At 49.1% G+C, this 12,118-nt stretch overlaps 1 protein-coding gene across 1 annotated transcript in view; it reads left to right on the plus strand.

Moving 5' to 3' along the window:
• The window catches only part of LOC144592273 (protein WWC2-like), a 92,412-nt gene that overhangs the window by 37,649 nt on the left and 42,645 nt on the right, over positions 1-12,118 (plus strand). Inside the window, exons 5-7 of the mRNA XM_078396802.1 lie at positions 109-188; positions 5,724-5,853; positions 9,738-9,884. Of these exons, the coding sequence (XP_078252928.1) occupies positions 109-188; positions 5,724-5,853; positions 9,738-9,884 (357 nt within the window). The remainder of the gene's footprint in view (positions 1-108; positions 189-5,723; positions 5,854-9,737; positions 9,885-12,118) is intronic.

Here is a 12,118-nt window from a genome sequence, read left to right on the forward strand (position 1 = left end):
GACAGTCCCGCCATCCCGGGGATTAACCTGGTGAACCTGCGCTGCACTGCCACAATACCCTGTCTTTTCAATGTAGTATTTGAATTTATTGTTTGTTCTTCCTCCCAGGTAAACAAGCTGAAGGGGGAGGTTTCCCAGATGAAGCAAGAACTCTTCTACAAAGAGCAAGGGTTCGAAACCCTCCAAGAGTGAGTGCTAGAATCATAGAGCGTAGGGTCTTGTGGGTGAGGGGGGGGGGCATATGGGCGGCAAGGTGGCGCAGCGGTAGAGTTGCTGCCTCACAGCGCCAGAGACCCGGGTTCCATCCTGACTACGGGCGTTGTCTGTACGGAGTTTGTACGTTCTCCCCGTGACCTGCGTGGGTTTTCTCCAGGTGCTCCGGTTTCCTTCCATGCTCCAAAGACGTACAAGTTTGTGGGTCAATTGGCTTCTGTTAATAGTAAGTTATCCCTAGAGCTTGGGGTAGTGCTATGTGGGGTCGCTGGTCAGCACAGACTCGGAGGACCAAAACGCCTGTTTCCGCGCTGTATCTCTAAAGTCCAAAGTCGAAAGTTTCAAGTCACCCATCCATTTCTCCATAGATGCTGCCTAACCCATTGAGTTCCCCCAGCACTTTGTGTCCTTTTGTGTATTCGTCCATCTGCAGTTCCTTGTTCCTACATGGATAGGTGACTTTTAGGATTGGGACCCTTCTTCAGACTAGGTGAATACAATAGATGTTTTGGATACCCCACCAACTAACGAACAGCACGATGGTAAACAACAAGACATTTCCTATTGAGAGTTCACGTTGTAGTTAATCTTATCCAATAGCGGCACGGTGGCGCAGCGGTAGAGTTGCTGACTTACAGCGCTTGCAACGCCAGAGACCTGGGTTCGATCCCGACCGCCGGTTGCCAACTATCTCACTCCCAAATATGGGACAAGGTGACGTCACCGCCCCGTGCCCCAAGTGACCAGACCCAGCCAGTGGCCACGTGCTCCCGCTCCACCAACGGCGGCCGCCCAGGCCGGGAGGCGGGTTGCTACGCAACCTCTGTTAGGCGGCGCCCGGGCCTCCGGACCTACACTGTACAGACTTACACTGCCCGGGCCTACAGCGTTCGGGCCTTAAGTGTCCGGACATCCAGTGTCCGGGCCTACAGCGTTCGGGCCTACAGCGTTCGGGCCTTCAGTGTCCAGGCCTACAGCGTCCGGCCTCCAGAGCTCCCTGAGCCTAATACAGGACAAGTGCGGTCCCGTATGGGACAAACCAATTTAGCCCAAAATACGGGATGTCCTGGCTAATACGGGACAGTTGCCAACCCTAATCCCGACTACAGGTGCTGTCTGTACGGAGTTTATACGTTCTCCTCGTGACCTGCGTGGGTTTTCTCCGAGATCTTCTGTTTCCTCCCACACTCCAAAGACGTGCAGGTCTGTAGGTTAATTGTCCCTAGTGGGTGTAGGATAGTGTTAGTGTGCGGGGATCGCTGGTCGGCGCGAACCCGGTGGGCCGAAAGGCCTGTTTCCGCGCTGTATCTCTGAATTAAACTAAACTAAACTTGATGTGTAACTAATATGAGAAGGAGCTGTTAACGCTTTAAGCAAATGGTAAAACTGTGGCAAATGGATTTAAAAGCAGACAAGTGTTCACATAAAAAATAATAAAGAGGAACATTTTTAAAGGAATAGAAATCCGGAAGTGGTGGAAGTTCAAAATGGGTCGTGCATAATACGTCATAAAGAATTACAGATGTGAATCCAAAATGTCGGCGGATCACATTGGACTTTTTATTCATGTTCATAAGTGATAGGAGCAGAATTAGGCCATTCGGCCCATCGGTCTACTCCCCCATTCAATCATGGCGGATCTATCTCTCCCTCAACCCCATTCTCCTGCCTTCTCCCCATAACCCCTGGCACCCGCACTAATCAAGAATCTGTCAACCTCCGCCTTCAAAATATCCACTGGCTTGGCCTCCACAGCCGTCTGTGGCAATGAATTCCACAGATTCACCACCCTCTAGCAAAATAAATTCCTCCTCATCTCCTTCCTAAAGGCGCGTCCTTTAATTCTGAGGCTGTGCCCTCTGGTCCCAGACTCTCCCACTAAGGGAAACACCCTCTCCACACCCACTCTATCCAGGCTTTACACTATTCGTGAAGTTAGTTTCAATGAGGTTTCCCCCTCATCCTTCTAAACTCCAGCGAGTACAGGCCCAGTGCCTTCAAACCCTCATCGTATGTCAACCCACTCATCCCCGGTCACCTCCCACATCACCAAGATGTACGGGTTTGTAGGTTAATTGGGCCTCTGTGAATTGGCCCTGGTGTGTAGGGAATGGATGAGAAAGTGGGATAATGTAGATCTAGTGTGAACGGGTAGATAGACACAAAACTCCTGAGTAACTCAGCCTCTCTGGAGAAAAGAGATAAATAGATGTGAACGGATGATCGATGGTTGGCGTGGACTCGGTGGGCCAAAGGGCCTGTTTCCATGCTGTATCTCCAACATAAACATTGCTTTGTTTTCTGGTTAAAGATGGGCACGTGGGAAATAATGCACAGACAATGAATGAAGTACATTTGAGGAACCGATTGTCTTGTACATGGATTAGCTGAAGTTTAGTTTAGTTTAGAGACACAGCGTGGAAACAGGCCCTTCGGCCCACCGAGTTCACGCTGGCTAGCGTTCCCTGAACATGAACACTATCCTACAAACACCAGGGACAATTTACAATTTTATTGGTCAATTAGCACAGCTGGCTTGGTATTAATGTTCAAATTATCCCCAGTGTGTGTAGGATAATGTTGGTATGTGGGGATCGCTGGTCGGTGCGGACTCGGTGGGCCGAAGGGGCCTGTTTCCGCGCTGTGTCTCTAAACTAACCTAAACCTACAAACCCGCACGACTTTGGAGTGTGGGAGGAAACCAGAGGACCCGGAGAAAACCCACGCAGGTCACGGGGAGAACGTACAAACTCCGTACAGACAGCGCAGACAGTAGTCAGGATGGAACCCTGGTCTCTGACGCTGTGAGGCAGCAACTCTACCGCTGCGCCACCTAAGTTTGGTTAGGCAGGGTGTTTTTATGACTTGTCAACAATGTACTATCATGAGAAATAGTTTGCTCACTGACAGCGCTGTTCGGTATTCAAAATATGTTTGGGCTATTGTCAACAAAATACCACAAGGGAACAATGCAAAGCTGTGTGAAAGGCTTGGCAGGTGAGCGTTTGTTTTCACCAGTACAACTTCTACTGAAATTTATTGCAAGCAAGCACGTTTGGCTAGTTACACAGAGCCCAAGTGCTCAAGCAATTCCTTCCTTCAGTAGAGCGGCTGCCTCACGGACACTAAATACGTGCGCGTTTGTTAGTTTAGGGGCGGCACGGTGGCGCAGCGGTAGAGTTGCTGCCTTACAGCGAATGCAGCGCCGGAGACCCGGGTTCGATCCCAACTATGGGTGCTGTCTGTACGGAGTTTGTACGTTCTCCCCGTGACCTGCGTGGGTTTTCTCCGAGATCTTCGGTTTCCTCCCACACTCCAAAGACGTACAGGTTTGTAGGTTAATTGGCTTGGTAAATGTTTAAAAAAATTGTCCCTGGCGGGTGTAGGATAGTGTTAGTGTGCGGGGATCGCTGGGCGGCGCGGACCCGGTGGGCCGAAAGGGCCTGTTTCTGCGCTGTATCTCTAAATCTAAATCTTTAGTTTAGTTTGGAGATACAGTGAGGAAACAGTTTAGTTTATTGTCACATGTACCGAGGTACTAGGGTTACCAACATTCTTACTCCCAAATAAGGGACAAGGTGACGTCACCGCCCCGCGACCCACGTGACCTCACCCAGCCAGCGGCCACGTGCTCCCGCTCCACCAATGGTAGCCGCCCGGGCCGGGAGGCGGGTTGCTACGCAATCTCCATTAGGTGGCGCCCGGGCCTCTGGGTCTACACTGTCCGGACCTACAGTGTCCGGGCCTACAGTGTCCTGCATTAGGCTCGGGGGAAGCCTTAGGCACCGACGCTGTAGGCCCTGACACTGTAGGCCCAGACACTGAAGGCCTGGACACTGTAGGCCCGGGGACCGCTGTTCTCCAGAGATGCTGCCTGACCCGCTGAGTTACTACTTTTTCTGTAGCTAGTGGGTCTTGTGCACAGAAGAACCTTGTTCCAGCAGCCCTTTAATAAAAATATTTGTTCCATATTAGGTTGCTTTCTGCTTGCCAAAGAATTTCTAGGTCAGAGTATCTGCTTACATTAAAAAACACACTGGAGTAACTCAGCGGGTCAGGCAGCATCTCTGGAGAACATGGATAGGTGACGTTTCACAGAGTGCTGGAGTAACTCAGCGGGTCAGGCAGCATCTCTGGAGAGAGGGAATGGGTGACGTTTCACAGAGTGTTGGAGTAACTCAGCGGGCCTGTCAGCATCTGTGGAGAACATGGTTATAATATTGGACAGACCAGCACAGAAACAGGCCTTTCAGCCCGCAGTGTCTGTGCTGAACATGATACCAAATTAAACTGATCTCATCTGCCTGCACATGATCCATATCCCTCTATTCCCTGAACTTCCCTATGCCCGTCTAAAAGCCTCTTAAACGCCACTATCGTATCTGCCTCCACCACCACCCCTGGCAGCGCGTTCCAGGCCCCCACCACCCTCTGTGTAAAAAAACCTGCCCCACACAACTCCTTTAAACTTTCCCCCTCTCACCTTCTAGATATGCCCTCTAGTGTCGGAAAAAGGTTCTGACTGTTTACCCTATTTATAATAATTCTTAATTTTACCCTCTCAGAATTAGGAATTACCCTCTCATAATTTAATACTCTTCTTTCATGTCTCCCCTCAACCTCCTGAGAAAACAATCCCAGTCTGCCCAACCTCTCTGTGCAGCTGAAACCCTCTAATCCAGGCAGCATTCTGGTAAACCTCCTCTGCACCCTCCCCAAAGCCTCCACACCCTTCCTGTAATGGGGCGACCAGAACTGCACTCACTACTCCACATGCGGCCTATCTAGTGTTGTCAACTGTGCCGTATTAGCCGGGACATCCCGTATTTTGAGCTAAATTGGTTTGTCCCGTATGGGACAGCACTTGTCCCGTATTAGGCCCAGGGGGCGCTGTTGGCCCGGACGCTGTAGGCCTGGGGGCCGCTGTAGGCCCAGGGGACGCTGTAGGCCCGGGGCCGCTGTAGGCCCGGGGGCCGCTGTAGGCCCGGACACTAGGCCCGGGCACGGTAGAACTGGGGGCCGCTGTAGGCCCGGACACTGCAGGCTAATGGAGTGTGTTCAGGGAGCAGGGCCGAGAGCTTTCGCCTGACGGAGGCTGCATAGCAACCCGCCTCCAGGCACGGGCGGCTGCCATTGGTGGAGTGTGAGCACGTGGCCGCTGGTTGGGTGAGGTCACGTGGGGCGCGGGCAGTGACGTCCTTTTGTTCCTTTTATGGGAGTTAGAATGTCCATGGAACTGCAGATGCTGGTTCACACTGAAGAAAGACACACAATGCTGGAGTAACTCAGCGGGTCAGGCAGCATCTCTGGAGAACATGGATAGGTGACGTTTCGGGTCGAGACCCTGCTTCAGGGAGTCAGGGGAGAGGGAGACGTACGAGCAGGAACGCAACACAAGTCTATCAGTTCCTGGGCTCAGACTGGTTCTTTGAATTGACTATGTTTTTAATCCCACCCCACGTTTTTCTTTTCCTGCCTTTTAATCAGTTTCTTTGTTACTTCCGCTGCAGAATCGATCGGAAGATGTCAGGAGTGCACAATGGTTACGAACTGAAGGAAGCCAAGGCCATCATGAGTGAGCTCAAAACCATCAAGAAAGCCATTAGTACAGGCGAGAAAGAGAAACAGGATCTGATGCAGGTACACACACATTCACTGACCTGTGAGTTAAAAATTAGTCTGAAGAAGGGTCCCAACCCGAAATGTCATCTATCTTTGTCCTCCAGAGATGCTGCCTGACCCGCTGAGTTACTCCAGCACTCTGTGAAACGTCACCTGTCCACGTTTTCCAGAGAAACTGCCTGATCTGCTGAGTTACACCAGCACTTTTTGAAACGTCACCTATCCATGTTCCCCAGAGATGCTGCCTGACCCGCTGAGTTACTCCAGCACTCTGTGAAACGTCACCTATCCATGTTCCCCAGAGATGCTGCCTGACTCGCTGAGTTACTCGTATTTTTTTCTGAGTTAAAAGAAATGTACAATATCTGTGCAATTCCCAGTAAATGTTGTATTGTTTTGTATTGTAAAGTATTGTCCACTTCAACACACTGACATAGCACAAACTACATCTAATATAAATAAACAATAGACAATAGACAATAGGTGCAGGAGTAGGCCATTCAGCCCTTCGAGCCAGCACCGCCATTCAATGCGATCATGGCTGATCACTCTCAATCAGTACCCCGTTCCTGCCTTCTCCCCATACCCCCTCACTCTGCTATCCTTAAGAGCTCTATCCAGCTCTCTCTTGAAAGCATCCAACGAACTGGCCTCCACTGCCTTCTGAGGCAGAGAATTCCACACCTTCACCACTCTCTGACTGAAAAGGTTCTTCCTCATCTCTGTTCTAAATGGCCTACCCCTTATTCTTAAACTGTGGCCCCTTGTTCTGGACTCCCCCAACATTGGGAACATGTTTCCTGCCTCTAATGTGTCCAATCCCCTAATTATCTTATATGTTTCAATAAGATCCCCCTTCATCCTTCTAAATTCCAGTGTATACAAGCCTAATTGCTCCAGCCTTTCAACATACGACAGTCCCGCCATTCCGGGAATTAACCTAGTGAACCTACGCTGCACGCCCTCAATAGCAACCTACGCTGCACGCCCTCAATAGCAAGGTGGCACAGCGGTTGAGTTGCTGCCTCACAGCGCCGGAGACCCGGGTTCGATCCCGACTACGGGTGCTATCTGTACGGAGTTTGTACGTTCTCCCCGTGACCTGCGTGGGTTTTCTCCGAGATCTTCGGTTTCCTCCCACACTCCAAACACGTGCAGGTTTGTAGGTTAATTGGCTTGGTGTAAATGTAAATTGTTCCTATTTGTGTAGGATAGTGTTAGTGTGTGGGGGTCGCTGGTCGGCGCGGACCCAGAGGTCCGAAGGGCCTGTTTCCATGTGGTATCTCGAAACTAAACTAAAAAAATAAACTAAAATATTAAGATATAAGTGGGAGAGACTTGTGCCAGAAGTGAGAGCCTCAGAATAAAAGGACATACCTTTAGGAAGGAGATGAGGAAGAATTTCTTTAGTCAGAGGGTGGTGAATCTGTGGAATTCATTGCCACAAATGGCTGTGGAGGCCAAGTCAATGGATATTCTTAAAGTGGAGATTGAGAGGTTCTTAGGAAAATAACTGCTGGTACAAATGGTACGGTACGGTAGCGCAGCGGTAGAGTTGCTGCTTTACAGCGAATGCAGCGCCGGAGACTCAGGTTCGATCCTGACTACGGGTGCTGCACTGTAAGGAGTTTGTACGTTCTCCCCGTGACCTGCGTGGGTTTTCTCCGAGATCTTCGGTTTCCTCCCACACTCCAAAGACGTACAGGTATGTAGGTTAATTGGCTGGGTAAATGTAAAAATTGTCCCTAGTGGGTGTAGGATAGTGTTAATGTGCGGGGATCACTGGGCGGCACGGACTTGGAGGGCCGAAAAGGCCTGTTTCCGGCTGTATATATATGATATGATGATATGATGAAATGCTGGTACAAATCGAAGGTATCACAAAATACTGGAGTAACGCAGCGTGTCAGGCAGCATCTCAGAAGTGAAGGAATGGGTGATGTTTCGGGTCGAGACCCTTCTTCATACTGATGAAACGTCACCCATTCCTTCTCTCCTGAGATGCTGCTTGATAGGTTCTTGATTAGTATGGGTGTCAGCGGTCTTCCTTTCAAGAGAGAGTCAGATTTACAGTAGCTCTCGGGGCTAAAGGGATCAGGGGATATGGGGAAAAACCAGGAACAGGGTACTGATTATGAATGATCAGCCATGATCATATTGAATGGCGGTGCTGGCTCGAAGGGCCGAATGGCCTCCTCCTGCACCTATTTTTTTTCTATGTTTCTTTGTCATGGGGAGAAGGCAGGAGAATGGGGTTGAGAGGGAGAGATACAGTAGATCAGCCATGATTGAATGGTAGAATAGACTCAATGGGCCGAATGGCTCCGATAATTGGGTGGCACGGTGGCGCAGCGGTAGAGTTGCTGCCTTACAGCGAATGCAGCGCTGGAGGCCCGGGTTCGATCCCGACCATGGGTGCTGTCTGTACGGAGTTTGTACGTTCTCCCCGTGACCTGCGTGGGTTTTCTCTGAGATCTTCGGTTTCCTCCCACACTCCAAAGACCTACAGGTTTGTAGGTTAATTGGCTTGGTAAATGTAAAAAAAAATTGTCCCTGGTGGGTGTAGGATAGTGTTAGTGTGCGGGGATCGCTGGGCGGCGCGGACCCGGTGGGCCGAAAGGGCCTGTTTCTGCGCTGTATCTCTAAACTAATAATTTATGTCTAGATTGAATTTCCAGGTTTGTAGGTTAATTGGCTTTAGTAAAATTGTAAATTGACCCAAATGTGTGTAAGATAGTGCTAATGTACGGGGTGATCGCTGGTCGGCACGGGCTCGGTGGGCCGAAGGGCCTGCTTCCGTGCTTTAACTCTAAGCTAAACTAAACTAATTACACATTGTCTTTCTGCTGACCAGATAGCAGATGACAAGAGCTTTCCACTGTACCTCGGCAAACATGACAACCAACTAAACTTTTTCAAACGTTTGATTCTTGTTCCCAGCTGTTATCAGGCAACTGAACCATCCAGTCCGCCTTAACCAACCTGGTCTCCCGGTGGCTCAGCACTTCAACTCCCCCTCCCACTCCCAGTCTGACCTTTCTGTCATGGGCCTCCTCCAGTGCCATAGTGAGGCCCACCGGAAATTGGAGGAACAGCACCTCATATTTTGCTTGGGCAGCTTGCAGCCCAGCGGTATGAACATTGACTTCTCTAACTTTAGATAGCTCCTCTGTCCCTCTCTTCCCCTCCCCCTTCCCAGTTCTCCCTCTGTCTTTCTGTCTCCACCTATATCCTTCCTTTGTCCCGCCCCCCTGACATTAGTGTGAAGAAGGGTCTCGACCCGAAACGTCACCCATTCCTTCTCTCCTGAGATGCTGCCTGACCTGCTGAGTTACTCCAACATGTGGTGAAATAAATACCTTCGATTTGTACCAGCATCTGCAGTTATTTTCTTACACCACCACAACCAGAGAGCACTGCTGAACTACCATCCACCTCATTGGTGACCCTCGGACTCTCCTTGATCGGACTTTACTGGCTTTACCTTGTACTCCACAGAGGGCAGTGGAGGCCAATTCACTGGATGAATTTAAACGAGAATTAGATAGAGCTCTAGGGGCTAATGGAATCAAGGGATATGGGGATAAGTCAGGCACGGGTTACTGATTGTGGATGATCAGCCATGATCACAATGAATAGCAGTGCTGGCTCGAAGGGCCAAACAGCCTCCTCCTGCACCTATTGTCTATGCTTCTAAACGTTATTCCCTTCTCATGTGTCTGTACGCTGTGGATGGCTCGATTGTAATCATGTATTGTCTTTCCGCTGACTGGCTGGCACGCAACAAAAGCTTTTCACTGAACACGTGACAATAAACTGGACTAAACCGAACTGTTGAAAGGTTGTTTAATTGATTAGGATGCGTGAATTTTATTTCACTTTCTCTGATTGCTTCCTGCCAGAGTCTCGCTAAACTGCGGAGTGGATTCCAGTCCAGCCAGCAGGTGGGAAGCTCAGAGTCTGACCTGCAGTCCGATCCGGGCAGTTTCCATCGCACCAACCCCAAGCACTGCCTCGATGCCGGCTCACAGACCGATATCATCGGAGACGTGAGCGTTTAAATTCTTTCAATGAATGAATGAATGAATGAATGAATAAGTTTATTGGCCAAGTATGTGCACATACAAGGAATGTGCCTTGGTGCTCCGCTCGCAAGTAACAACACGAACATACAGTGAACAATTAAGAATAAAGCATAAAAGATTAAAACATTACGGATACAATACTGTAGTTTAAACATGTGAGTGAAATAAACCAGAGCAAAAAGAGACTACAGATTTTTGGTTGTTGAGTAACATAGAAACATAGAAACATAGAAAATAGGTGCAGGAGGAGGCCATTCGGCCCTTCGAGCAAGCACCGCCATTCATTGTGATCATGGTTCATCGTCAACAATCATTAACCCGTGCCTGCCTTCTCCCTATATCCCTTGATTCCACTAGCCCCTAGAGCTCTATCTAACTCTCTCTTAAATCCATCCAGTAATTTGGCCTCCACTGCCCTCTGTGGTAGAGAATTCCACAAATTTACAACTCTGGGTGAAAAAGTTCCTTCTCACCTCAGTTTTAAATGGCCTCCCCTTTATTCTTAGACTGTGCGGCCCCTGGTTCTGGACTCCCCCAACATTGGGAGAATTTTTCGTGCATCTAGCTTGTCCAGTCTTTTTATAATTTTATGTTTCTATAAGATCCCCTCTCATCCTTCTAAACTCCAGTGAATACAAGCCCAGTCTTTCCAATCTTTCCTCGTATGACAGTCCCGCCATCCCAGGGATTAACCTGGTGAACCTATGCTGCACTGCCTCAATAGCAAGGACGTCCACCCTCAAATTAGGAGACCAAAACTGCACACAATACTCCAGATGTGGTTTCACCAGAACCCTGTACAACTGCAAAAGGACCTCTTTATTCCTCTACTCAAATCCTCTCGTTATGAAGGCCAACATGCCGTTAGCTTTCTTCACTGCGTGCTGTACCTGCAAGTGTAGGTCGTGAACTGCCCCTATAATGTCTGCTGAAGGCATGTTAAGCAGATAGTAATAAATCCAAGTCACACACTGGTCAAGCTACAAATAAGCTGCTCACGGGATGGAATTGAGCCGTATATGGTGCCAAGGAATGCTAATTGAGCTGAACATCCCCTTGATAGCCCAAACAGTTGGTGTACTGTTTACCATCGTTTCATGCCTAGGTTCACGAGAATAATCCCCGGGATGGCGGGACTGTCATATGAGGAAAGATTGGAAAGACTTGGCTTGTATTCACTGGAGTTTAGAATGATGAGAGAGGATCTTATTGAAACGTATAAAATTATAAAAGGACTGGACAAGCTAGGCACAGGAAAAATGTTCCCAATGTTGGGGGAGTCCAGAACCAGGGGCCACACAGTCTAAGAATAAAGGAGAGGCCATTTAAAACTGAGGTGAGAAAAAACTTTTTCACCCAGGGAGTTGTGAATTTGTGGAATTCTCTGCCACAGAGGGCAGTGGAGGCCAATTCACTGGATGGATTTAAAAGAGAGTTAGATAGAGCTCTAGGGGCTAGTGGAATCAAAGGGTATGGGGAGAAGGCAGGCACGGGTTACTGATTGAGAATGATCAGCCATGATCACAATGAATGGCGGAAGAAAGGGGGAGGGAGGGAAAGAGAAAGAGGGACAACGTGTCTAGAACCAGGGGCTAGAGTCTAAGAATGAAGGGGTAGGCCATTTAAAACTGAGGTGAGAAGGAACCTTCAGTCAGACAGTTGTGAATCTGTGGAATTCTCTGCCTCAGAAGGCAGTGGAGGTCAATTCTCTGAATGCATTCAAGAGAGAGAGCTAGATAGATCTCTTAAGGATAGCGGAGTCAGGGGGTATGGGGAGAAGGCAGGAACGGGGTACTGATTGAGAATGATCAGCCATGATCACAATGAATGGCGGTGCTGGCTCGAAGGGCCAAATGGCCTCCTCCTGCACCTATTTTCTATGTCTATGTCTATCTGTCTGCGGCTTCAAACAAAAACAATGTCTATTGTCGATTGTCTATTGTCTATTGTCTTTTGTCTTTTGTGACCTTTGGACTATCCTTGATCGGACTTTGCTGGCTTTACCTTGCACTAAACGTTATTCCCTTATCATGGCAGACACAAAATGCTGGAGTAACTCAGCGGGCCAGCCAACATCTCAATAGACAATAAACAATAGACAATAGCACCTCCTGCACCTATTGTCTATTGTCTATAGGTGCAGGAGTAGGCTATTCGGCCCTTCGAGCCAGCACCGCCATTCAATGTGATCATGGCTG

This window comes from Rhinoraja longicauda, chromosome 3 (genome assembly GCF_053455715.1).
Source record: "Rhinoraja longicauda isolate Sanriku21f chromosome 3, sRhiLon1.1, whole genome shotgun sequence".
NCBI lineage: Eukaryota > Metazoa > Chordata > Chondrichthyes > Rajiformes > Arhynchobatidae > Rhinoraja > Rhinoraja longicauda.